Genomic DNA, 24,048 nt, shown 5'->3' with positions numbered 1-24,048 from the left:
GACGATAAAACTAGATTCTTGACAAGATATGTTGCCAGTTTTGTGGTGCGTCCATACCCCGTGCGCGAGAGACATCATTGTTTTGATTTTGGTCGTCTGCAACGTCGAGGTTACCGTGCTCGGGAGACATGACTGATGGATTCGTTTTCCGCGCTTGAACTATCGTTTCTGATGATGCTCAGTGAATTCCACCTGGTGTAAAAATCCGGCCATGTGATGTGTGCACTAATGTTTATGTTTAAATTTGATGTGTGGTGAGTACAACATCAGATCAAAGAAAACCATAACCTCGAAACCACGCGGCAAAGAGCCGCCATGTACAATCTGCCGGTGTCAATTAAAAGGTTAGTAGTCGAACCTCGGAATTTGTTGGTTTAACTAGTGTCATCTATTGTTTATGTCATGCATTCTTTTCATTTTCTAGGCATATAATATGGGAGTTGCCGTGACGGAGTATGGCCATGACGAGTGTACCGACACCAAAGAGCCGACCGAATTCGAGAAGGTTCGCCACTTTTTCTTCGCATCGGAATGGAATGCTATGTCTTTCTACGATAAATGGAGCTTCGTAAAAATCGTGAAAGACCTGAAACGAATGAAGAAAGCAGGTAAAGCTTTATGTGTTCCAATAAACGGGTAGTGCAGAAGGGGTGGAATGAGGGGGGGGGGGGTACCGCGCAACGGTTTCATCCCCCTCCTCTGTTAATTGTGAGCATGCGAGTAACCTTCTTCTTTTTTCTGCTGTTGCTGCAGGTTTGTCACTGCAGCTGCTAGGCCGGTTCATTCTCAGGTTGGAATTTCCACAATGGATGGACCAGTGGAAATTGGATCTTAGACTGGATGATGAATGGAATTGGATTCCAAGCCTTTTTCTGCACGACGATATTGAGATAAAAGACGCGTTCGATCAGGCTGCTGACTTCCTCTGTGACGAGGTGAGGTGTATATACCCCGCGTCGAGCTGTAGCCCTGGGCCCGTATAAATGTAAATGTGACAACGACGGCTTGTAACTCCCCCCCCCTTTTTTTCTGTCTCTCCTGTTTCAGAAAGCAGTGTCAGCGCCTGCAATGTCTCCAAATCATCTTGCTGCATGGTCCCCTATCAAGTAATGGAAAATAATTCAAAATTCAAGTGAACTGTGTGGACTGCTGCTTTAACATGTGAATCACTTTGACAGAACGAGAAGGGGGGCTTCCCTCGCGCCGCCTCCAGACTTGAAGCTGGCAGTTTCAGTCCCAGATGCTCTTCACCAAGGCCCACTCGATATTCAAACTTCAAGCAGTGATGTATCGATTGAACACGGTGAGAAATCGTTCTGTATCCATAAAGTACCGGACCTCAAACCCCTATTTTCATCACGGCGCCAATTTATTGTTAACAAATTTTCTCCGGCAGACTGCGAGGGCTGTGACGGCGAGTGGAGGGGCGAGGAGGGCTGCCCACTGCACGGCCCGCTGCAGATGGTCCTCGACACCGAGGTAAATAGAACGCGTTGGCCGCGCCGAGCGCCGCAAGGCCCCGCAGAGGCCCTCGCGGCCCAAACTGCTCAGACTCACGCTGCTTGCTCTGCTTGCGCTGCTTGCAGGTGCCGCTGGGCCAGCCGGACCGCGCGCTGCGCACGCTGCCGCCCCAGCTGGCCGTGCTGCCCAGCAAGATCCCCGGCGCGGGGCTGGGCGTGTGCAGCACGGAGGATTTGCCGGCCATGCTGCGCTTCGGGCCGTACGAGGGCGAGGTGACCGCCAAAGACCAGCAGTCGGGCTACGCCTGGAACATCGTGGTGCCCGGCGGCCCGGACCACTTCCTCGACGGCGAGGACGTGACCAAGTCCAACTGGATGCGGTACGTCAACTGCGCGCGCAACATCGGGGAGCAGAACCTGCACGCGTTCCAGCACGCCGGGTGCGTGTACTACCGCACCGTGCGCCCCGTGCCGGCGCACACCGAGCTGCTGGTGTGGTACGGCGACTCGTACGCCCAGGACCTCGGCATCGACTCGGCCAGACCGAAGCCGCCTTCCCCGGCGGAGGAGGCCCCTGGCGCCCCCGGCCACTGCGATGACTCCGCAGACGGAACCCTTCGCACTGTCGGCCACTGCGAGGGCTTCGGGGACGCGAACCTCGGTTCTGACGGCCGGAGCCGGATCTCCCGGGCGTTGAAGAGGCGCCACTCGCATTGCGTCTCGCGGCCTCCATCGCCGCCTGAGACGGCCCTGAAGAGGGCCAAGTACAGCGAGTCCACGCAGCTGCCGTGCTCCGCCAAGTCCGCGGCCCCCCAGCCGCCGAGGCAGCTACGCTCGGGGCGCGTCTCGGTGCCCACCAAGCGGCTTCAGGTCGGCCACCAGAAGAAGATAAAGACGCCCAGCTGCCGGACGTGCTACGCGGCCTTCCGCAGCCTGAGGGCCCTGCGCGCCCACGAGCGCGGCCACCCCACCTTCTGCCGCGTCTGCGAGGCCCACTTCGAGGACGGCGCCGCGTTCAAGCGCCACCTGCGGGTGCATCCCGACGCCGCCGAGTTCAAGTGCGAGGACTGCGACACACCCTTCAAGTCGCAGGACGGCCTCCGGAGCCATCGCTGCAGGCACATCCTCCTCAAGAAGTACCACGGCTCCTTGTATGAATCCTTCGACACCCTGACGGAGGACGAATTAAGTCAGGACGGCGACGCGAGGCGTCGGACGAGCACGCCGTGCGGTGCCGAGCACGGCGACACGCTCCAGCCGCGGGAGGACAAGCGCGACGAGGGCGTCGTTGGGTCAACGGCGTCCCTGGGCGACCTGCCACAAGACGCGGAGGAAAGTCTGTCTGTGGTCGAGGACCCTGGGCCGTCCGAGCGCGGGGAAGTCCTTGCGAACGAAGGACTGAGTGAGATGACTGATGTGGGCGATGACCCTCAGCCGTCAGAGTGCGCCGAAGAGCCGACGGATGAAAGTCTGTGTGTGAGTCCTGATCTGGGCGAGGACCGCGGCGAGGACCCCCGGCCGGCCGCGTGCGCGCCGTGCGCGGTGAGGCCGATTACCGATGAGGATGCCGTCGAGGAGCCACACCGCTGCTTGAGGTGCACGGCGCGCTTCGCGCACATCGAGGACCTCCGCACGCACTTCTCCTCACACAGACGCGTTCTGGCCGAGAAGAATCAGAGGAGGGAGGAAAAGAGGAATAAAAAGGAGGAGGAGAAGAGGGAGGACGAGGACGACGAGAAGGAGAGGAAGAGAATCGAGGATGGGGAGAAGTGGTGGAGGAGGATCGAGAAGGAGCAGAAGAGGGAAGCAAAGGAGAGAAAGAGGGAGGAGAAAAAGATAGAGAGAGAGAAGCTCGGGGAAAAGAAGAAGAGGCAGACGAAGGCAAAGGGCCGCTGGCGGCCTGTGACCTGCAACAGGTGCGTCGGGTCCACGAAGACCTTCGCCACGAGAGAAGCCTTCTTGAAGCACATCCTTGAATCACATTACTGGTTCGCAGAGAAGATAAGGAAGGAGGAGAAAAAGAGATGGGATGAGAGGAGAAAGAGAAAGGAGGAGGAGAAGAACAGGAGAGAAGAAAAGATTTTGGAGGATTTGGCAACAAAGATGAGAAAGGAGAAGAAGAAGAGAAAAAAGAAGAAGAAGGAGAAGAAAGGCGAAATGAGCTGGTGGCGGCCCGTGGCCTGCAATAGGTGTGGTGAGGACACAGAGACCTTCCTCACTAGGAGAGCATATTTAAAGCACATCCTTCAGGCGCATCGGTCAGCAGATTCATTCGAAGTGCACTTAGTTGATTAACTTTGTTTATTATGTACGTGTATATTCGGGAAATAGTTTTTAAAATAACGTTAAAGCTTTTTTTAAAATTAGGCTAAATAAGGTTATTTATTATTTTATCATTTGATGAACTAAGTCAGCCTCCGCAAATCCTTTAAAGAACCGTCAGATAGTGTTCCCCGTTTACTTCTGTAATGTACTGTGTTGTGTGCGTGAGGAAAGACATGTCAAAATGTAGATGAGTATGGGAGAAAACGTTGCTCAGTAAATACAGTTTTAAAACGCTTCTTAACTTTTGTTCATAATTCAAATCGACCCATTTTTTCCACTTAAAACCAGACATTATCGCTGGAAGAAAGGCTGTTGGTCGGCGCTCCCGAGAGGGGCCCTGGGGAGGGGAGGGGAGGGGTACGGAACGAAACGTACGCCGGCCTTGGACGGCCTTGCATGGAATGTGCAGTGCGCAGTCCGGGAGGGAAAAGGGAGGGAGGGGGGCGGATGCGGAGTCTGCGTGGAGCACACGCTGCGGGACTCCAGCCAAGCGTGCTGCTGGAAGTCGACTGGAAGCCTGGGAGACGCACTGCTTGGCTGCGCCGGGCTGCTCCGGGCCACGCCGCGCCCAGACTACCCATCTGCGCCGCCGGGAAAGATTGAAGGAGGGATGGTTGCGCCACGGCCCTCCTTGCAGCGCCGTGCTGCTGCGCGGCCAGGCCGGCCAGGACACGGAGTGCGTGAGGCTGGGCCGTCCAGGCCTTCCAGGCCGGGCGGCATGCAAAAGCCCTCTTGGACCGCTCGTCTGGGGCTAGGCTAAGGCTAGGCCGGACCGGGGGCAAGCTTGTTCGAACAATGAGACCGCCTAACCCTGGAGCCAAAGTGGCGATACAGACCAGCAGCGGCACTAAAAGCAATCACAATGGGAACGCGGCAACCCGTTTCAGTGCAATTTCGTGGAACCCGAAATAAGGTTCGCTGTACTCAAGGAAAACAGCATTCCAGATCGATACCCCATTCCATTCCTCAGAGATGGAAAATGAAACCACACATGCGCATTATAAAGCGGAAAAAGCTTGCACCGCTAATGCCAGCAAACTTTAGCATGACTCATACGCCTTTTTTCCGCAGCCATTCGATTGAGCGCGGTACAGCCAGCTTGCCCCTCCCCTCCCCCCGCGCGTTGGTGGCGGCCGTGTGACATTATCGTGGGAGAGACACAAAATGGGGCGACCGCGTCTCGGACCGCGCTGCGTGCCGACTGGCCGATCGCCGTTCCCAGGACACACGTCTGCCTCCGCCGGCCCGCCTTGGCCCCGCCGAACACCGACGCAAGTCGCCCGCAGAAACCGCGGCGCCGCGGCTGAGTAACGGGAGCTCATGCGGCCGTTTCGATACTATCGATGTCGGTCGAGATGTGGTGCGGTCGGTACGGAGGCGGCCTCCTCGTTCGATGATACCGTCCCCCTGATTGGGCGGCGCGCCGTACCGCGCCCCCAGCCTCCAGCAGCCTCTAGCCTCGATGCAGGGGGCGATGGCGGCCGCGCGTTAAATGTCGCAGTTGATCTGCCGCCGCCACCGCGGTGCACCGCGCCGTGCTTTACGGCCGCGCACTTAGCGCTTGGAACGGAAGCGCGGCGAGCAGTGTCCGTGGCGGGGCGGCGGGGTGGGGCCGGCGGGGCGGCGGGGCAACAAACGGACGGGAATCGAGGAATCGAAGTGCACGCGCCACGATAGCGGCGATAGTGCCGCCAATAGCGCGCCGCGCGCCCAGAGTGTTTTGCGTGTCCTGGAGAGATAAGTGCGTAATAAGGGGATTGCGAAATCCGGCCGGGGAGGGGGGGGGAGCACCGAGGCGACGGCGGGCTGCTGGACTGCGGTGCGGAGTGGATGCCCTGGAAGGCTGGAAGGCCGCGGGGCGGGGCCGGCCTACGCATCAAAAGAGCGAACAGCAGCGCCTGCTGGAGTCTGGACTCGAGTCTGGACTCGAGTCTGGACTCGAGTCTGGCAGAACTGGAGTGAAATGCACGGAACGGTGGCGGACGATGTGGCGGACGACGGCAGCCTGACGCGGAGTCCGCGGCCTCACCGGTAGAGTCGTTGCCGGCATTCAGCAACGTCCTCTGACTGAATTGCTGCCACGCTCAAGTTCACAGGGCCCCTGCGAACCGCGAGGTAGGCAACCAGGTCCGAGCGCGAACACGGCAGCAAGAGATTTGCCTACGCACCTGGCGGCCGGACTTCGGCGGGTGTGTGCGCGAGAGTGCGTGTGTATACCCAACGCGCACAGAACTACTGTGTTGTTGTCATCTCGATGTCATTTATGTTTTCCGAACAGAAGATTCGTATGCCTCCCAGGTGCTTGCAAAACCCGTTGTCTCTGTTTGCAGCCGTTCGAGCCCTCGGACGCTGTGTGACGCACAGCCACGCACAGCGGGGCTCCAGACTGGTCTGTCGCTGTCTGGAGCCTGCTCAATGGGCGGGAGCCCGGCTTGGAGCATGGACTCTGGAGTGTGGCACATGCCAAGTTCACACGACCAGCAAGGCAATCGATACTTTTCAGTAATAACTGGGAGCCAGGCCATAATGCACCATTATGAAACAGGCGTCATTCGGCACGAAGCAAACAACAAACAAACATTGAAACCACACTTTATTACATCGAAAAGGATCGCATTTGTTATGCACACGGTGCCCAGGCGCCTGCGAACCTCGAGGTAGGCAACCAGACCCGGGCGTGCGCACGGCTGCACGAGCGTTGCCTACGCGCCAGGCGCTCCGAGACCGGCTCCCTATTTGGGCTGTGTGGGTGTGTGTACGTGTGCGTGCGTGTGCCAACGCGGAGCAGTGCGAAGGGCCTGGGCAACGTGGACATGCGCCTCAGCACGGAGCCTCGGCACGGCGCCTTGCTTCACCTGAAACTCGAGCTGCGCAGTCTGCGCACGGTGGCGGGGTGGGGTGGGGTGGCGCGGTCCGCGTATGGAGGGGCGGTGCGTGGCGGCCACTGGCCACGCCGCACCCCGCCGCGCCCCGCCTCACCCTGCCCCGCCTCACCCCGCCACGGTGCGCCCTCCCCCACGCCCCGTGTGTTTCAGACAATTTCTTGTTGTGGTATAAATGGTGGCGGGGCGGTGCGGCGGCCGTTAGTGACCGTCTGGACGCGCCTGCATCGCCTGCATGCAACATGATGATCCCCTGGGTGAGCTCCCGCGCGCATGTGTGAGTGAGTGAGTGAGTGAGTGAGTGAGTGAGTGAGTGAGTGAGTGAGTGAGTGAGTGAGTGAGTGAGTGAGTGAGTGAGTGAGTGAGTGAAGCCGTGCGTTCAAAGTGCAATAATCGCGATTTGCGAGTTGGGTGACTAGGAGACAGCCGCGCGTGTTTTCTTCATCTGAACTGCGTGCGTTTGTTTTGTCTCAATGATGGGTTTCGCGACGCTCTTCTTGTGCCTGAAAACACGAGTGCCATATTTACGATCGGTTTCTGCTCCGCGGTCGCAGTGGCACGAGCCTCGCCGGCCGATCGGCCGAGCGGCCCCCGCGAGCAGCAGCAGCCTGCCCCAATTAAGCGACGCGTATGACGCGTCCTTGCCCAGCCCTGTGCAGCGGCACGGCACGGCACGGCACGGCGTGGCTCGGGGACGCACGACGCACGCACTGCATTGGACCATTAGCATCGTGTCTTGGAGTGCCGAGTCGGGACGGGGCAGTGGCAGTGGCAGCGGCAGTGCCACTCGCATTTCATTACTGGATGTAAATCAAAAGTTGCAGTGAGCCGACCGACGCTGCCTCGCTGCCTCTGCCTCGCTCTGCTTCGCTCTGCACCACGAGCATTCTGGAGGTCGGGGCTCAGTGGAGGCTCAATGGCATCGATCAGGTGCCAGTTTTTAGGGTGCATTTTGAGCATATTTTGTTGAATTTAAGTTTCTTTTAACTTAGGGTGTTGATGATTCCACTAATTTGGGAAGCCCTTAATGATGTCATCTGCGAAAGGAGGTGGGGGCCAGAATTCTATAAAATGGCAAAAGCGCAGTGTTGTCAGTGTGTTGCAGGCAGCGGGAATGCTCCCCCCTCCCCCCTCCCCTCCGCTGCCCTGGAATGAACAGCCATCCATTTAGCGGGATTGACTGGCGCTGCAGCGCTGCAGCACAGCAGCTCTGCGCCTGGCGGCCGGGAGGCGTCGAGTGACGCAACAGTTTTACTTTCCCACTCAACATTGTTTCGCGTTCGCGCCTCAGCCACAGCCATGGCCAAGGTCCCCCTCCCCCTGCCCTTCCCCCTCCCCCTCCGCGCCACGCCCAGTTCCGTTGCAGCCTGCACGCGGCGCACAGCGCGCAGCAACCCGCGAGATATCCTGGAAACCGTTTCGCCCGTACAAGGTCGGGGCAGGGCGTGGCGTGGCCTGGCGTGGCGAGGCGTGGCGAGGCGCCAGGGACGAACCAGGACGAACACGCCTCTCTTTGCCTGCTGCAGGTGCTTCCCCTGTTCCTCGCGGCTGCCTGCTCGGCCGTCCCGCCAGGCTACCTGGACGGCTATGTCCAGGGCTACGACTCGCTGGGCCATGACGGCTACGAGGTGCTGGGACACGGCCACAGTGTGATCGACGCCGCCCCCGCCATCAAGTACGCCGTGCCAGACGCGCACGCCTACGTCAAGGAGCCGGCGGTGACCTACGTGCAGAAGGTCCCCGTGTCCTACGCCTCACCGGAGCCTCTGCTGGGCTACGCCAAGTCCCCCGTGGTGTACGCGCCGGAGTCCTACCACGACGCCAGCCCCGTGGTGTACGCCAAGTCCTCTCCAGTGGTGTACGCCCCCCAGGCGCACGCTCCTGTCGCCTACGCTGAGAAGGCCGTCGCCGTGGCCCCCGTCGCGGTGGCCGCGCCGAGCTACGCCCTCGGCCACGATCTCACCCATGACCTCGGCCACACGACGGTCATCTCGGACGACCACGGACATGGGCTGGAGCACGCCACCATCCTTGCTGACGGCCACGGCCTTGAACACAGCGCCGTGCTGGCCGACGGCCATGGCCTCGGACACGCCGTGGTGGCTACCCCTGACCTGTACTCCTACGGCTCGTATGGCACGGGCTTGAAGGGGCCGCTGTCTTACGCCTCCTACGGACACGTGGGCCACAGCCTGTACGACGGCTCCGTGGCGTACGGCAGCTCGTACGGCTACCCCACTGCCAAGGGCCCCGGCGCCAAGGCCCACGGCTACACGTCCGTCGTCAAGGGCCCTCACTCCATCTCCTACCAGAGCGTGCACAAGGTGAGGACAGCCAGCCCGCCCGCCGCGGGGCCGCGCACTGGTCATGATACGCTGTGGGGTGGGGATATGGCCCTGTCGCCGTGTCCCCACTCCCGGCCCCCTCGTGCCCTCAAATAGCCAGCCTCTCCAGGCTGCTGCTATTTCGCCCTGTTGGAGGCGGCGTGGCTGCCATCCCCAGGGCCCCCCTCGCGAGCTCCCCCTGAAATCGCTATTTCTGGGCACAACGGAGCCGGCTGGCACACCAGCGAGGAGGTGGCCGCCGCGCGCTGCTTCCCCTGGAAGCACACCACCCCCCGGGCAGAGGCGCGAGAGCACGCCATCTGGCGGCTGGGCAGCAGGACAGCGGAGACTCCTCCGCCCTATCGGCCGCCCTCCCCCACCCTCACCTCGTTGCCCCACTGCCCATCCCAGTCTCGTCAGTCCAGCCTCTCATCTTGTCACGTTTTTTTGCAGGAGGACGTCCCGTACGGCTACGCCTCGCACTACGGCTACGCCGGCCACGGTCTCCTCGGCGGGGAGGTCCTCAGTGGCGGTCTCGGCCACGGCCTCGTCTCCGGCTACGCGACGTCCAACCACGGCTACGGCCTCGGCCACGGCCACGGCCTCGTCTCCAGCTACGCGACGTACAACCAGGGCCACGACCTCGGGCTGGGCTACGGCCACGGCTACGGCCATTACTAACCACCGCTAGCCACCCTCAGCGAGCACCATGTGCTGCAGCACTGCTGCCCGACCGTGCGAGACTGTACAGCGGGTGAACGCACCCCGAGCGGCGCCGAGCCACCCGACAGCACTAGTCATTTCACCAAACTACAAATCGACAAACAGACAGCTCAATCGAAACGGTTCCTCGAAGGCCACTGAGCGGCCTCCAGCCTCAGCCTCCAGCACTGCCTCCAGACGCGACTTAGGGGGCCGAGGATGGGGAGTTATGCGCCAAGACAGTATTTATGTAAATATAAAATAAGTGAAAAATAAATCGATTGTTCATGCGATGACTTTTTCTGCGTTCGTTCCTACCCCTGCGCCGTGCGCTCAGACAGAGCAGCACGCCTCCAGGCTGGATGGGCTGCCTACCCCACGGCGGAGGCAGACGCCGTGAAGCGAAGCGAGCGGAGTGAGGCACGGCCAGTTACAGCCGAGACCAAAAGGCCATCGTCAGTTCAGGCGGACTGCTTTCACACTAGTAATTTTAGCCTAACAGTACAATCCGAAAAGGAGATTCGAATCAAACTCTTTGTCCCTGGATTTTACGTTCGAAGGACGATCGCATCGGCCCGCTGGAGGGGACGGCGCGGCAGTCGCGTCCTAGACGATCAAGTGTAAGGTGCGTGTGGGGCCACCCCTGTAACCTAGCGAGACAATATAGCCACGATAAAACCAAGTTGGATCTAGCCTTGAGTTACCGAAGCACACCACCGAAACAGTTGGCACGTTGTCATCATGTGTTTGATTCGAGTCGCCTTGGAAGAATGAATGAATCGATGAATAACGAATACGTGCCAAGGGGCTAAGTCTTCTGGCCCACTGTACGGGCCGTCCTTGGCCGTGGCGAGGGTCGTCCGAGCGCCGGCCGGCCGGAAGGAAGTCACTCACCCGGACGCGGCCGGTGCGCAGCGTGCGCAGTACACTGAACGCACTCCACGCGCGTGCACTTGCGTGCCGTGCATCCCACACACGCGCCAAGACTCGCGCCTCGGCCGAGCTGGAAGGTGGCAGGCCTGCCAAGCCCCCCGCCACCCCAGCAAGCAGCCGGCACAGCCCCGGGGGGCTCGTCGGCGCGCCCCGCCTGTCGCCCCGCCTGTCGCCCCAGCCAATGGCGGCGGCCACCGACGGCACACCTCCATGACGCCGGCCAAGCCAACACAATACTTTCCCCCTTTTAGCAGACGATGCCTTTACATTATTTGGGTTCTCATTCCTTGCGCGGCCAGCGTTCCAAAAAAGAATTGAATCTATGAGGTTGGGTCTCAAAACGTCGAGTAAGGAAGTCTCCAGGGAGCTGTTGCTTGCAAGCATGGACGGTGATTGGCAATGGAGCGGCGACGGAATAAACTTGATAACAAATCCCATAATGTCTCAGCAACTGACTGTCGCTGCACTCCGCGGCTTTGCCCGCGCGCCCAGCAACCAGCGGCCAGCTTTGGCAGCGGTCGGCAATAAAAAAGGAAGATGAGTGCCACGCCCGAAGAGCCGTCACGAAGAATGCAAAACTAAAATCAAAATCATAAAAATTCTAACGCTAACGCGCGTAACAGAACACTTGAGGAGCGGCGTGTACTGTACTCGTCAAACGCAAACCAAATGAACGGTGCTCGAGGCTCGAGGCGGCTGGCTGGAGGTTGGGTGGGCTGCGGGGTGGGCCGCGGGGTGGGCACCAGGCGCGGCGGCGCGGCGGCGCGCGCGGCGGCCTTGACCGTGCGCTTTTACTCACGCCTCGGCGCCGCCCGCGAAGCCCGCCCGCTGGAGCCCGGAGCCTGGAGCCTGGAGCCTGCAGTGCACGGGAGTGGGGGAAAAAAGGGAGAGGGGACAAATTGCTGTCAGCCGCAAACAGTTACTCATCAGCGACGTCCAGGCGAGGGGGCGTGGCGGGAGTTTCAGGACGGCGGGCGAGGTGATGTTGAATGGATGAGGTACTCGATGACGTCCGGCAAGGGTCAGTGCGGCACTGCGGCGCACTGCGGCGCACTGCGGACCACGAACAGGCGCAGTCCGCTGCGGATACTGGCAGGGCAAGGGCAGCTTCGCGGAGGTATCCAAGAGGTGGCCGATGATGCCTATTTTGGCGATGACACATGACACGCTGCTGGTGCTGCTGGAGCTGTGCGCCTCTCGACCGCGCGCCTCTGGTCCTGGGAACGTGTGCGATGACGCCGCGATGACGCCCTCCCCTAGCGCCTTGGAGGCATGGCCGGCCGGCCTGGCACAGTCTGGTGCGTGCACCGGCGAAGCGGCAGGAAGACATCAGAAGGCTTCGCGTCCCGCCGGCTTCGCCCCGCCCCGCCCCGCCCCGCGTCGTCCCGCCCGCCCGACTGACCAGCGCCTCTGAGACTCCGAGGAGGGGAAATTATGCGAGTTATACTTTTCTTGGGATTCGTATAAATACGGACAGAGGCGCTACAATGGCACAGTCTCCGACCAGACACCAGCAGATCCACCCGGCGGAATCATGAAGTTGGTGAGTGGGCGGGGCAGCCGGGCGGCCACCCTGCCACACTGCTTGTGGGGCTGCAGCCTTCTGCCTTGACGGCGGCTCCTCTGACGGCGCGTTCGGCATGCAGGTTGCAGTCCTCTTCCTGGCGGCGGCGGTCGCGGCGGCCCCCTCGCCCTCCCCGACCTACGTGAGCAGCCCCGTGGTCTACTCCAGCGGCCTGGACCACGGCTACGGAGGCTGGGGCAGCGGCCTGGGCTACAGCGGCCTGGGCTACAGCGGCCTGGGCTACAGCGGCCTGGGTTACGGCGGCTGGGGCAGCGGCTACAGCGGCTACAGTGGCTACCACGGATACCCCGCCGTCATCAAGACCGCCCCCGTGGTCGCCGTTGCTCCCGTGGCCACTTCATACTCCTCATCCTGGAAGGTAAGTGCGTGATCGGAGCGAGTATTTAGTCCAACGGGAGCGAGTGGGAGTCGAGCCAGACCCTGAGTAACATGATTTTGCATTGCTGGCCCAGGCCCCTAGCTACGGCTACGGCCACGGCAGCTGGGGCGGCTACGGCGGATATGGCGTTTACGGTGCGCCCGCCACTTCCTACCAGAGTGTATACAAGGTGAGAGTTACCTTTTCCACTTGTGCGAGGGTATTTCACAGTGTGGCAGCGACAAACCCTATATTTTCCGTCTCTCTCCCCCAGGTGTCCAAGCCCCTGTACTACGGCAGCGGGTACGGCTACGGCGGCTACGGCGGCTACGGCTACGGCCACGGCTGGTGAGCTGCGTGCCGCTGAGAGGGACTGACCCAACAAGCTGCACCGTCACATCACTGCCCTCCGCAGCCCTGCGCAGCCCTGCGCCGACTCGTCCATCTTCACCAAAGTCCGCACCATGGCGTCGTCACCTCGGCAACGACGAGCCGAAGCAGTTCCTGGCTATTCTACCTGAAAAGTCAGGTCAATAGTCGAATCGACGCTGTGCAACGACCAAAAACAACCAAGACTTGGAATAAATTTTCAAAACGTTTTTCCAAAACAATTGGTTTTTAATTCACTTACCACGATGGCCATAGACAGGCCAACACCTCAACGCGAACTGGGAATTTATGAACCTTTAAGACTCTTGGGGTTGAGCAGGAGAAAAAGGTAGGAAATCGGGCTAGGTCTTTTGAATTTTTAAAAAAGAGGGCTGCCTTTTGCGTAGAAGTTGGGTAAAAAGTTTCATTGTCCCCACTGATTTTGGGCGTAATACTATACCTCGTCCCGTGAGGTCCCTTCTGGATCCGCCACTGGACACAGGACACGGGAGGACGCGGCCCTGCGAGACAATTGCAAAGGCTGGAGCTCGCGACAGTTTCGCGATAAAACTCGGGAATACAGTCGTTTGCAGCAAGTCGGGCGCTCACTGCTCGCGCCTCAAGGCGGCGCTCCGGCCGAAGGTGGCGAAGCTGGCGAAGCTGGCGAAGCGGACCATTCCGTCTCGCTCCCAGCGTGTTGATGGGAGCGACATAAAGCCAGTGGCGGGCAAGGCGCAGGACAGGGCCCGGCTGCTGGCTGCGCGGCTCATGCAGTGGAGTGGTCCAAGGATGAATGCCGCAGCGCGGCGGTGCGGCTCTGCGTGCATCATGCCGGCTTTTAAAAACGGCTGAATGAATACGCCTCACGCGGGACGCGGCGGGACGCCGGCACCCTCGTTGGTCGGGACGCGTGCCGCGGCGTGCCGACGTGAGCGTGTTTATTATTCCGAGGTTTGCGGCACTGCTGCCTAAGCAAGGCTTTGCAAGGTGGCCGCACTGCGGCGTCACGCCATGGATTCCCGCCGGAAAAGACGAGGGGGGGGGAGGACGCGAGCCTTATTTTGGGCCTTTTTGCTGGGATAGGAAGTTCCGCGAACTCGTCTCCGGGCGCAGTCGCGTGCGAGGTTTTAATAAGGTCGCCGGATTTGGGGGAGAGGCCCCGCGGGGGAAGCGAGCTGGAAGCGAGCGAGCGGCAACAGGTGCGCCATACCTCGACATTCGACCATTCGACAACGGATGCAATGGACGCGGTGGCGGGGTGACGGATACAGGTCGACTACCCACTGAGGCTAGGGCCCCTAGGGGATGGAGCACTCACATGCTACATATCGCCCCGAAGCCAGCAGCCACCGCACCAGTAGCGCTCTTCCCGGCTGCGTCCCGAGGCGTCCGCGGTCTGCAGCCTGCCGAGGGCGGCCGAGGGGGATGACGCCGACGATCGCGTGCATCGCGTGCGCCAAGTAGCCAAGTGGAGCGAGCCGGGGAAGGCCAAGGCACTGTCAAGGTGCTGGACGTCTGCTTTCCTGAGGTCGGCCCGCCTGCAGGGGCTCAGCTTATCCAGCTGATAATCACAGCAAACAATCGGCTGGAGCGGCGGCAGCAGCAGCCCCGCTGCGAGGCTGGGTGGGGCAACTGGCTGCACTACTCTGCTTCGATCCGATATCATCGCAGCGGGGCGCAGCGGGGCCGCGCCGTCACCTTAAGGCCGAGCCATCTGTCACCGCGGCGTCGCCACAAGTTGTTTTTCGGCGTGTATTTTAACGAACAGTTCTCACGCCACCAATGGCATGTGAAAATGGCGGTTGACGTCGGCCGGGCGGGAAAGTGATGTGCAGTGGACGGACATGGACAGGCCATGGGCGTGGGCAGGCCATCACTGCAGCGAAGCGAATCGCCCGCGCGGCTGGCAGTGCCGCCAAGCTTGCGAGTCGGGAGTGCTGCCTGCGTGCCAGGCGCGCCGCGCTGCACGCACCGCACACGCACTGCCGATGCAAATGAGGCTCCGCGGTTCGTCGTCCGCACTAATGCCCTTTGTCGTTCTGTTCCGACAGGTGAGTCGGGGTGGCAATCAAGTGGTCCTCGTCGAGAGGGGAGAGGGGGTTGCTTAGTTGGACAGGGCTCCCCTCCACTGGCGAGGCTCGCGGCTCCCGTGGAGTAATCGGGTCCTATCCCATGGCTACGCCGCTACGCCGCCACGCCAGGCTAGGCGGCTAGGCGTGGGTGGGCTTGCTATAAATGGCGCCAGGTTCGCAAACCAACATCATTCCCTCCAGGCCCTTCCAACAGACAACCCAGCAGCAAAGCAGCATCAGCCCCGCGGTCACCATGAACAAAATGGTGAGTGCTTGAATTGACCCGCCATCGATCTGGATGGCCGTCTGCATGCCAGAGGTGATGCCTTTCTTTGCCGGCCAGGCGCTGTGCTCCGTGGTGCTGGGCGTCGTGTCCGCGGTGTCCGCGGGCCACCTCGGCGGCGCTCTCGGCGGCCTCCATGGAGGGCTCCACGGTGGTGGTCACGGCGTCAACTACGGTTTCAGCAGCTTCGGGGGAGGGCACGGCGGCGGCTACGGCGGTGCATACGGCGGCGGCTACGGCCAGGACGGCGGGCACGGCACCACGTGGGTCACCCCCACTGGCTACGGCAGCAAGGTGACGCACGCCACCGGCGGCTCCAGCTACTCGGCCAGGTCGGGCTACGGCTACTGGCCGCCCTCGGGGGCGAACCAAGGGGCGAACGCCTGGCCCCAGCAGGGCAGCGCCTGGCCGCAGGGTGGAGCTGGTGACTGGCCTCAGGGCGGTGCTGGCGCAGCTTTCTGGCCTCAGCAGGGAAGTGCCTGGCCTCAAACTGGTGCCTGGCCTCAAGCCGGTGCCTGGCCGCAACCCCAAGCCGGTGCCTGGCCCCTGGCTGGTGCTGGCCCGTCCGCTTGGCCTGTCTCTGTCGGTCACGGGGCCGCTCCGGTCAACCCCTGGGCTGGCGCATCGCAGTCTTCCTGGCCCAGCCACGGCTCCGGACTCAGCAGCCTGGGGCACGGCCTGAGCCACCACAAACCCCTCGCGTCCTCTTACGCCAACTCCAACCTGGTGAGTGCGTCGCGTTGCTGTCCTCTGCCTCGGTGGAAGACTGACGGGGGAAGTCCAAACGAATATGCTCTGCCATTGTTCAAGCTGTCTCCCTGTTAGTCCTTAACGTGTCTGTCTGCAGGTGTCCAAATCTTATGGTGGCGCCTACGGCGGCAGCCACGGATCAGGGAACGGATGGTGGTGACACGCAGCAAGTCGGGGAAATGACACCTCTCCAATCCACTGAGTTGTAACTAGTCCATAGTCTTAAACAAGTGAATAAAATTATTTTCATTGGAATTTTGGAAGTGTGTCTTATTTCACCGTTTGGTTTCTCAGTTCAACTTTCTTACAAACCTCCCTCACTTGTGATTGCGAAACGGGAATGGTTGGCAAAGCAGAAAAATCACAAAACCCCAAATTTTGTTACATGACTTTTATTTTACCAAAGAAAGTACCTGTCTCATGAACTAATTCTTTTCCTGAAATAATTGTACACCTTTGCAGCATCTGCTTTTCCAATTTTAGTCTCCAGTCTTTCTTGGGATATTTCTGAAATACTCTTGATGCTACCATATGATGAAAGTAACTTCTGTGCAGATTTATCACCAATACCTGGAATTTTTTTAAGAAGGGACATTTGGACTTGCCCCATGTCTCCTAACTCTGGAGCAGAAGTCTTGAATGGATTGCTGGATTGCCTAATTTCAGCATGCATCTGTAAAAAAAATTATAGGGTAATTTTGCGCACTACTATCAACAGTCTATTTTGATGGTCACTTTTCTAATGTACACTGACCAATGCTTGTAAAATACGAGGAATTTCATTTTGGTTTGAAATGGGAAATACAGAGAGGTTGTGCTCTATAGCTGCAAGATCCTGGAGTTCTTGGTATCCTGGCGACCGACACACGTCTACAAGTATAACTCCACGATTACTGTAATCCTGCAGGGACAAACAAAGTAGTTAACAAGCTTAATAGCTGTAAAACAAAATGTTGGATGCCTCATAGATTACCTTGGCAAGCAACTTGGTCCTCTCAGTGAATGACTTCGGAGTAAGCAGTTCTGCCTCCGTAATGTAAAGAACAGCAAATGAGTCAGCGGGAAAGAAATCAATAAAGCCGAGACCATCAGTAAACATTGTTCGGCATTCTAAATTAAAAGAAAAAATGGGGGAATTCCTTAAAAGCATTTCAAGAAAGAATCAAGCTGAACTTACAGAACCAAACCAATATTCACCAGATAAGTCTAATTCCTTGGAGACAGAACTCCCCCTCCATCTTTTGTTCACGAGAATTTGTCCAACAGGTACTTTCAAAGCACTCTTTTGAGGATGGCTAAGGGTAATGTCCATTTCTGCCTGTCTGTTTCCAACAAGTAGTGTTGTTCGTGTTGTGCACACACAAATTTTTGAATGCGCACCTGGAGTGGTAATGATGAGAAAGTAAACCTAACATACATTTTCTGCATGTTTTATTTCTCATACAGCGGTAGAATTTGGTTCTGCTAACAAGCACTAACTGACAGGTGGCACTTCATGTCTGTCTGTCCGATACCTATTGATTTTATTACGGGCATCGTTTAAATTTTATTTCAACAAATTTAATCGTTAGTATATTTACTTATTATCTCGATGACACACCTGTGTTGACTCTAAATATTTACACAATTTCACTGTAGTGTATGAGTTATGAGGTTAAGATTGTTTGTTTGTTGTCTCCTTTGTTAAATGATTCCTTTTTGGATGTTTTGAACTAGTCTTTGTACTTCAGACTTAAAACCTGATCGATGTTGTGTCTGCACATGATAATCATGACTCTTAATGTGATTCTAGCATTTCTAGGTCATCATACCACAACTGGTTCTATGTGCTTCTTATTTCGTGTATTTCCAGGTGAAGTCAATGCACATATGGAGTTGCTAAGACGTGTTCATGGAATATTCTGTCCAACCGATTCTTTTAACTTTATTTCACCATCCCACGATAAAGTTTGAGTACGTGGTGCAACTGAATTGTAAACACTTTGTACATTGACAATTGCAATGTAAAAGCTTACAACTTGCTTTCATTTCTAGAGACATCCTTAAAAATGGGTACAAATACAGGCCAGGTGATGACCCTGGCTAACAGCATAATAGGCGTCAGTGTTCTAGCAATGCCATTTTGTTTCAAGCAAGTGCGTATAAACTTTCACAATCAGGGACTACTCTTAAACATTAATTCCAAACAAATGATTTTTTATTTTTCAGTGTGGCATAGTATTGTCTGTTTTGTTACTCTGTCTGAGTAGTATTTTGTCACGATTTGCCTGCCACTTCCTACTCAAGGCTGCCATCATTACAAGAAGACGTAATTATGAATTTTTAGGTATGTAAGACTCCTCTACTCCATTCAAGGCTGGTTGTAGTCTATACAAAAAAAAATTTAACTCTTGCATTCTTTTGCAGCATTCCATGTCTTTGGATCAACAGGAAAATTAGGCGTCGAGTTATCAATAATTGGGTTTCTCTTGGGAACGTGTGTGGCCTTTTTTGTTGTTATGGGTGATCTAGGACCTGCCATCATCTCCTCTATGTTAGGAATACATAGAACAGACACTCTGCGGACAAGCATTTTAATTGGTTAGTATTATTTTTGTTTTCATTAAATTATGGTATTATGTTTTTTATAAAATTAATACAGTTCCATTATGATCCCTTAGGTATGGCCTTATTTGTGGTTCTTCCACTTGGTTTACTGCGCAATGTAGACAGTTTGAGCTCTCTCTGTACTGCGTCCATAGCCTTTTATCTCTGTCTTGTTCTGAAAGTAATTGGAGAAGCAACAGGACCCATGGTCTCTGGAGATTGGCTCAACCAAGTTAATTTTTGGAGACCTGAAGGAGTTTTACAGTGCTTGCCCATATTCTCTATGGCCTTGTTTTGTCAAACGTAAGGCAAAATTAATTAATCTCTTAATTCATATTATAGTCTTATAATTTACTATGTTTAAATCTTAAATTCCAGCCAGCTTTTTGAGATATTTGATACTGTTCCCAATGCTGCTTTAGACAAGCTAAACGCTGTCATTCGTGTGGCTGTTAATATGTGCACAGCTATGTACATCTTGGTTGGAGTGTTTGGGTATATTGCGTTTAGTAAAGAGAACATATCTGGTATGTCTGTTTGTAATTAAGTTGATTAGATTAGATCTTATGTATTGCCTAACAGTAAACTTTCTGTTTCCAGGGAACATTTTGGTTAGTTTGTCTCAGACAATGAGCAGTGAAGTTATCAAATTAGGATTTGTTCTTTCTGTAGCAGTCAGCTTTCCCCTTGTTATTTTTCCATGTAGAGCAAGCTTATACTCTCTGCTCTATCGAAATGTAGGTGACATATCATACAAGATTAAATTATATGGCTTGGGAGGGCTCCCTTAATACTGTATTGTTTTTCAGGCTCAACCTCCAGTTCACGACTTGGCATCTTCCCATGTACCTGAGGGGAGGTTCAAAGTTCTTACATTTTGCATTGTTGGTGTATCGTTAGTAGTTGGTCTTCTGCTTCCAAACATCGAACGAGTACTTGGTATCATTGGCTCAACTATTGGAGTCACAATTTGCATCATACTTCCTTCACTCCTGCTTGGAAACACAGCTCGCCATTCAAAGGACAGACTCTTCAGCCAGGTAAAAATTGAATGTCCTTTTCAAACAATATCTAGCATTCATGTCTTTTCAATTTTCTTGTTCTACCAGGTAATTCTGTGGTCTGGTGCCATTATCATGATTTTGGGAACTTATGCTCACATTCTAAATAGTGAGCAAGCTACAGATTCAGGATTCGAACAAGGTACATAGTTGATAATCATGACCTTTGCAAGCAAGTTTGGGGATAGTACTGTCTAAATTTTTCTTTTGTTTTGCAGTTGCTAATCGTATACTGGACCATGCAGTTGACCACCTCAATGAACCACCTCAAGAAGCAATTGCTTTTCAGCCACTTCTCAGCAATAACAAAGTAAAGAAATTGATTGAGACATCAGAAGAGAAAAGTAGAAATCTGGTTTCAGATAGTGGTGTGGAAAAGAAGCAGAATGCACTTTCATTAAGTGATTCAAAGTATGATAAACAACCATTAAGGACATTTGACTCTAACTCTGCACTAAAAAAAGAAGAGAAGAGCTCAGACAGAGCCAGTGATTTAAATGTGGTGGAAAAACCCTTGAAAATTCAGAAAAAAATATTGGAACCAGCAGTTTTGGCCAACACAGGAGAAAAGCAACAAGAGCCTCCTGTACCTGTAGAGGCAGTTGTTAAACAAGCCAGCGCGGAGCCTGTGGTCCCTGTTGTGCCTGCACCAAGCAGTGAAAGTGTTGTAAAGGAACCAAAGATGCCAAAACGGAAAATGAAAATTATGGAGCAGATCAATGCACTGAAGAATAAAACTGGCGTTGTTTCCAACGCTGAGCAAGTGAATCAAGATGCCATTCGTCATGAAGATGCTGAATCTGCACTAGAGGCCAGGGACAACAAAGAGAAAATTGTTGCATACAAGGCTGAGCAGAAACAGAATGACTTAGAGGAAAAGAAAAAGAAAGAGGATGAAAAGAAGCTTATTGAAACATTAAAAGAGCACCAAGAAGTTCAAAGGGACATGCTATATGAACAGCAAAGAATTCTTCAAGAACTGAAGAAACATGAAAAAGTGCATGAGGAAAAAGAAAAGGCATCTTTGGATGCAGTAAAAGAACCTCTTGTCCTGTCAGCATCCCTACAGAATAACATCCCTTCAGGTAACAAAATAATTGACACCAGCTCAAAATTAGGCCCTGCACAAAGTATTGGTGTTATTCAGCAATCTCAAAAGGAGTCAATTAAAGAAGATTATCCTAAATTGACAAACATAAACAATTCTGTTATTCTTCAGCCACCCCTGCCTCGTTCAGAAGGTATTTATTTTGAGCAAGAATAATGCTTTCATTGTGTAGTATTGTATCTTATTTTCTTACATTTCTGTGCCTTTTCAGGTAAAATAGATGCAGTGCTGAAACCAGTTCCTAAAAGATCTAAATTCAGCAAGGATGGCCAGATTATGCCTCTTCCATTGGCTTACAGTGCTAAAATTTCATCATCTCCACCGCCACCGAAGATAATGTCAGAACATTCTGATGCAAAGCCTGGTGCAAGAGATATACTTGAATCGGCTTTGCAAAAATCTGACCGTGAAAAGAGAGATTTGACTTTTGTTAGTGCTATTGATGCAGATCAAGGTGCCGGAAATGGTCCTATGGTTGTGGAGGAAGAGAAACAATCAGAGAAGTCTCCACTTTCTGTTGGAGAGCCAAATGATGAATGTCTTAAAAATAGTAAAATACTGGAGACCGAAAAGCAAAATTTTCAAGGTTCTGTTGTCAGTGTTTCAGAAACTGGTGGTCAGCCGGTGTTGTCTGATGTGGGAGTAAGTTTGTCTTTCAAAAGTGGAAGGCAAGAAAGTGGCAGTGATTTCATACAGAAGGATCAAAGTCCTGTCCAAATAAAAGAAAGCAATGCACCTGTAATGGAACTCAAAACTCCATCATCAATATCTGAGCCACGGGTAGACATTAGTGGGAGTCTTCATGTTGTCCAGAGCATAGCTGATAAAACCTCGCCCATATCAGAGAAAACATTGTTGAAATATGTTCAAAGTAAAGAGGGACAGTGACCTTTTTTTAATTAAGTGATTGTGAAATACTAAGTATTACTTATGGTCTGTGTGCATTCACACAAGGAACTGAAATGACCACATCAACTCCATATGTTTCACTTAGTTCTGTACTTGTTATTTTACTTTCACAAGGTTTATCCTGTTCTTAATGATGTATTGAGATGACTGACTGTTGATTATTGTTTATGAAATGCTTTTCTGCATTTATTTCAAGTATGTACTGTACCTAGATTCATAACTTATTTTATTTATTGTTTGTTGCTTTTATTTAAACTTTAACATTACAGTGGTGTTCTTTTCAAGTAGGCAAAATATTGTCTTTCTTCTTATTTTAACCTTTTGAACCTGAAGCATCTGGACAATGCTTGAATTTATCATGACATAATTGTTAAAAAAATGTTAAAGAATTTCTTTTACTTTTGAAGTTAAGATAGATGCATGTACATGCATACTAGTTTTCCTTTCCGTTCTGGATGCATTAAAAATTGTTCTCTTTTGCTTTTGTGAAATGCCATTGTGTTTTCTTCTTTTGTTTTGAAGTTAGATTCTCAACCACCAATACCTGTAGTTACCACTAAGACATATAATTTATTTTTTCAAGTGGGAATTGGGGATTTCTCCTGGTTGTATGAGTTCAGAACCTTAAGGGGGCAAGGGCCAGGGCAGTGGCAAAGGAAAATTGAAGTGCTGTGATTTATTGACTGATGAGGAGTTGGCGAATTTGATCTCTGTTTGTCCTTTTTTTTTTTCAACAGATGCATTCATTTTGTGTTTAAGTCTGGGTTAAAGTTTGATCAAAAATTTATTGTTTGAGAAATTTGCATTTGAAATCTTGTAGAAATGATCAGAATTGTTTTAATTTAGCTCTTCTATAGTTGTAAGTAGCAATTTTTAATTAATTCTAGAGTATGCAAATTTCCAAGCAGCTTAAAACGAATGTCTGTCAGTATGTACCAACATATCATTATTGACCAGTAAATCTCCATCTGTTCTACTGTGTCTCAATCAAATTAAAATGTCCTAAGATATACTGTGCTGCAAGTATCGAATGTGAATAGGTGAAATACAATAAACAATTAATAGAGAGTTTACTGAATAGAGTATTATTTACATTATCCCTCCTTCAACATGGAAAAAGAAAAACTTATAAAGTACGAAATATGCTGATAAATCTATTCCTTGGATGATTTTTTGGATTTATTTGCTAGCGCATCTCCTTTCGGCTTCAGTTTGCTGTTGATTATGTGCTGCTTCTCATCAAGTCTACCTTGAACTTTCATACTGTGGCGATTCTGGATGAACTTTATTTCCTTCAATTGTCGCACAGCTGATGCCTGAAAAATAGTAACCAAATCACGAATAAATGTGTGTTTGGTACAATTATCAGCTTGTGGGTTGCTGTTACTTACAGCTAGATCACGCTGAATTTTTATTTTCTTTAGCTGGCCTGGAGTTACTGGAGTCACTCTTCCATCATTAAATGAGTAGTCCTTATATTCTTGAAGCTCTCGTGTTCTGTTCAGTCTACTTGGTAAGCCGAGCCTGAAAAAGATTGCAATGAAGCATACCACACGCAAACTAATTCCATTCAGCCAAGGTCAAACTGAGACTTACTTTTCTCGAAATTCGTAATGTGTTATTGCTGCACGAAAGGATGTGAAGCGTAGCCCTGACGATCCTAAATAGGAAAGAAACGACAAAAGTCAATGAGCAGAAACCATAACCTCAATATCTAAAGTATCGTGTAGGTTTCAGCTCCCTACAATACACCAAAGAATTGGAAAGCAACAAAACCAGAGATAAGTTAACTGAAAATAATTATTTGGTGGAATTACTGACCGCTGGCAGGGAGAAGGTTCCTGGTGAGGCGTAACATCATGACGGGGTAAGGCTAAGCACCCAGCAGACAACCATCATACAACAAGAACAACAAAAAACAACAACTAACGAAACAAATGAGTCCGGCTTTAGAAGCCCGGCAATTTCAAAAACAGAAGTCCAACTTAAGTTGCGAACACATGTTAGAGGGTAGAGGGTTGTTAGTAAGATTATTTATTTGATGCGACTAACGTTTAAAAAAAAGGAAAAAAAAGAAGAGAACGCATAATGTTTTTCAAGCTCTCAGTTAGAGTCGCGGCCAGAGCAATCAACCTAGCTGTTCAAGAGAAAAGACTTGGAAACAAAAACCAATGCAACCTTATTTACTTTCCAATCATTTTTTTGGTTTTTGTAAACTCCAAATGGCCACTTCAAAATTGTTCCGCCTCCTACCTATGTTGTAACTCTTAGGTCAGGCTTTGTGTGTCAATTCGTATGGATCGAGGATTGGGGAGCTGTGGGGGAGGATATTGACAGGTTG

At 53.4% G+C, this 24,048-nt stretch overlaps 6 protein-coding genes across 6 annotated transcripts; 4 read left to right on the top strand and 2 right to left on the bottom strand.

The window, feature by feature from the left end:
* The first annotated feature begins 50 nt into the window (after positions 1-50).
* On the top strand, positions 51-4,026 carry LOC117650522. Its single transcript, XM_034394006.1, has 7 exons — positions 51-344; positions 425-608; positions 754-935; positions 1,048-1,106; positions 1,179-1,303; positions 1,397-1,479; positions 1,587-4,026. The coding sequence occupies exons 2-7, from the start codon at positions 434-436 to the stop codon at positions 3,753-3,755; spliced, it is 2,793 nt and encodes a 930-aa protein (XP_034249897.1). The 5' UTR covers positions 51-344; positions 425-433; the 3' UTR covers positions 3,756-4,026.
* A 2,829-nt stretch (positions 4,027-6,855) lies between these two features.
* Positions 6,856-9,991, top strand: LOC117650525. Its single transcript, XM_034394011.1, has 3 exons — positions 6,856-6,924; positions 8,194-8,991; positions 9,445-9,991. The coding sequence occupies exons 1-3, from the start codon at positions 6,910-6,912 to the stop codon at positions 9,670-9,672; spliced, it is 1,041 nt and encodes a 346-aa protein (XP_034249902.1). The 5' UTR covers positions 6,856-6,909; the 3' UTR covers positions 9,673-9,991.
* A 2,132-nt stretch (positions 9,992-12,123) lies between these two features.
* On the top strand, positions 12,124-13,180 carry LOC117650506 (shematrin-like protein 1). The gene is made up of 4 exons (XM_034393981.1): positions 12,124-12,169; positions 12,273-12,569; positions 12,664-12,759; positions 12,844-13,180. Exons 1-4 carry the CDS (start codon positions 12,161-12,163, stop codon positions 12,919-12,921), a joined length of 480 nt encoding a protein of 159 aa, XP_034249872.1. The 5' UTR covers positions 12,124-12,160; the 3' UTR covers positions 12,922-13,180.
* Positions 13,181-16,425: 3,245 nt separating this feature from the next.
* Positions 16,426-17,438, bottom strand: LOC117650635 (Fanconi anemia core complex-associated protein 24-like). The gene is made up of 4 exons (XM_034394191.1): positions 17,241-17,438; positions 17,017-17,153; positions 16,798-16,944; positions 16,426-16,716 (listed from the first exon to the last, which is right to left on the bottom strand). The coding sequence occupies exons 1-4, from the start codon at positions 17,353-17,355 to the stop codon at positions 16,462-16,464; spliced, it is 654 nt and encodes a 217-aa protein (XP_034250082.1). The 5' UTR covers positions 17,356-17,438; the 3' UTR covers positions 16,426-16,461.
* A 37-nt stretch (positions 17,439-17,475) lies between these two features.
* Positions 17,476-22,780, top strand: LOC117650634 (putative sodium-coupled neutral amino acid transporter 10). The gene is made up of 12 exons (XM_034394190.1): positions 17,476-17,609; positions 17,896-17,996; positions 18,078-18,178; positions 18,252-18,369; positions 18,450-18,623; positions 18,704-18,932; positions 19,008-19,156; positions 19,230-19,366; positions 19,439-19,669; positions 19,739-19,832; positions 19,909-20,931; positions 21,010-22,780. The coding sequence occupies exons 3-12, from the start codon at positions 18,092-18,094 to the stop codon at positions 21,684-21,686; spliced, it is 2,919 nt and encodes a 972-aa protein (XP_034250081.1). The 5' UTR covers positions 17,476-17,609; positions 17,896-17,996; positions 18,078-18,091; the 3' UTR covers positions 21,687-22,780.
* Positions 22,761-23,668, bottom strand: LOC117650636 (39S ribosomal protein L52, mitochondrial-like). Its single transcript, XM_034394192.1, has 4 exons — positions 23,529-23,668; positions 23,304-23,367; positions 23,099-23,231; positions 22,761-23,023 (listed from the first exon to the last, which is right to left on the bottom strand). The coding sequence occupies exons 1-4, from the start codon at positions 23,566-23,568 to the stop codon at positions 22,862-22,864; spliced, it is 399 nt and encodes a 132-aa protein (XP_034250083.1). The 5' UTR covers positions 23,569-23,668; the 3' UTR covers positions 22,761-22,861.
* Between the last annotated feature and the right edge of the window lie 380 nt (positions 23,669-24,048).

The sequence above is a fragment of the Thrips palmi genome, unplaced genomic scaffold (assembly GCF_012932325.1).
Source record: "Thrips palmi isolate BJ-2018 unplaced genomic scaffold, TpBJ-2018v1 HiC_scaffold_5, whole genome shotgun sequence".
Taxonomy (NCBI): domain Eukaryota; kingdom Metazoa; phylum Arthropoda; class Insecta; order Thysanoptera; family Thripidae; genus Thrips; species Thrips palmi.
The sequence above is the reverse complement of the archived record's forward strand: the minus strand, read 5'-3'. Positions and strand labels throughout refer to the sequence as shown.

Excerpts from the sequence above, each read along its gene's own strand:
- LOC117650634 (XM_034394190.1), top strand. The coding sequence starts at position 18,092 with ATGGGTACAAATACAGGCCAGGTGATGACCCTGGCTAACAGCATAATA. Across the intron at positions 19,670-19,738 it reads AGGACAGACTCTTCAGCCAG|GTAATTCTGTGGTCTGGTGC; the intron begins GTAAAAATTGAA and ends TTGTTCTACCAG. Across the intron at positions 19,833-19,908 it reads AGATTCAGGATTCGAACAAG|TTGCTAATCGTATACTGGAC; the intron begins GTACATAGTTGA and ends TTTGTTTTGCAG.
- LOC117650635 (XM_034394191.1), bottom strand. The coding sequence starts at position 17,355 with ATGGACATTACCCTTAGCCATCCTCAAAAGAGTGCTTTGAAAGTACCT. Across the intron at positions 17,154-17,240 it reads CAAGGAATTAGACTTATCTG|AATGCCGAACAATGTTTACT; the intron begins GTGAATATTGGT and ends CTTTTAATTTAG. Across the intron at positions 16,717-16,797 it reads CTCGTATTTTACAAGCATTG|ATGCATGCTGAAATTAGGCA; the intron begins GTCAGTGTACAT and ends TTTTTTTTACAG.
- LOC117650506 (XM_034393981.1), top strand. Across the intron at positions 12,570-12,663 it reads CATACTCCTCATCCTGGAAG|GCCCCTAGCTACGGCTACGG; the intron begins GTAAGTGCGTGA and ends TTGCTGGCCCAG. Across the intron at positions 12,760-12,843 it reads CCTACCAGAGTGTATACAAG|GTGTCCAAGCCCCTGTACTA; the intron begins GTGAGAGTTACC and ends TCTCTCCCCCAG.
- LOC117650636 (XM_034394192.1), bottom strand. The coding sequence starts at position 23,568 with ATGATGTTACGCCTCACCAGGAACCTTCTCCCTGCCAGCG. Across the intron at positions 23,368-23,528 it reads GAACCTTCTCCCTGCCAGCG|GATCGTCAGGGCTACGCTTC; the intron begins GTCAGTAATTCC and ends TTTCCTATTTAG. Across the intron at positions 23,024-23,098 it reads AAATTCAGCGTGATCTAGCT|GCATCAGCTGTGCGACAATT; the intron begins GTAAGTAACAGC and ends ACTATTTTTCAG.
- LOC117650525 (XM_034394011.1), top strand. Across the intron at positions 8,992-9,444 it reads CCTACCAGAGCGTGCACAAG|GAGGACGTCCCGTACGGCTA; the intron begins GTGAGGACAGCC and ends GTTTTTTTGCAG.
- LOC117650522 (XM_034394006.1), top strand. The coding sequence starts at position 434 with ATGGGAGTTGCCGTGACGGAGTATGGCCATGACGAGTGTACCGACACC. Across the intron at positions 609-753 it reads GAAACGAATGAAGAAAGCAG|GTTTGTCACTGCAGCTGCTA; the intron begins GTAAAGCTTTAT and ends CTGTTGCTGCAG. Across the intron at positions 1,304-1,396 it reads TGATGTATCGATTGAACACG|ACTGCGAGGGCTGTGACGGC; the intron begins GTGAGAAATCGT and ends TTTCTCCGGCAG.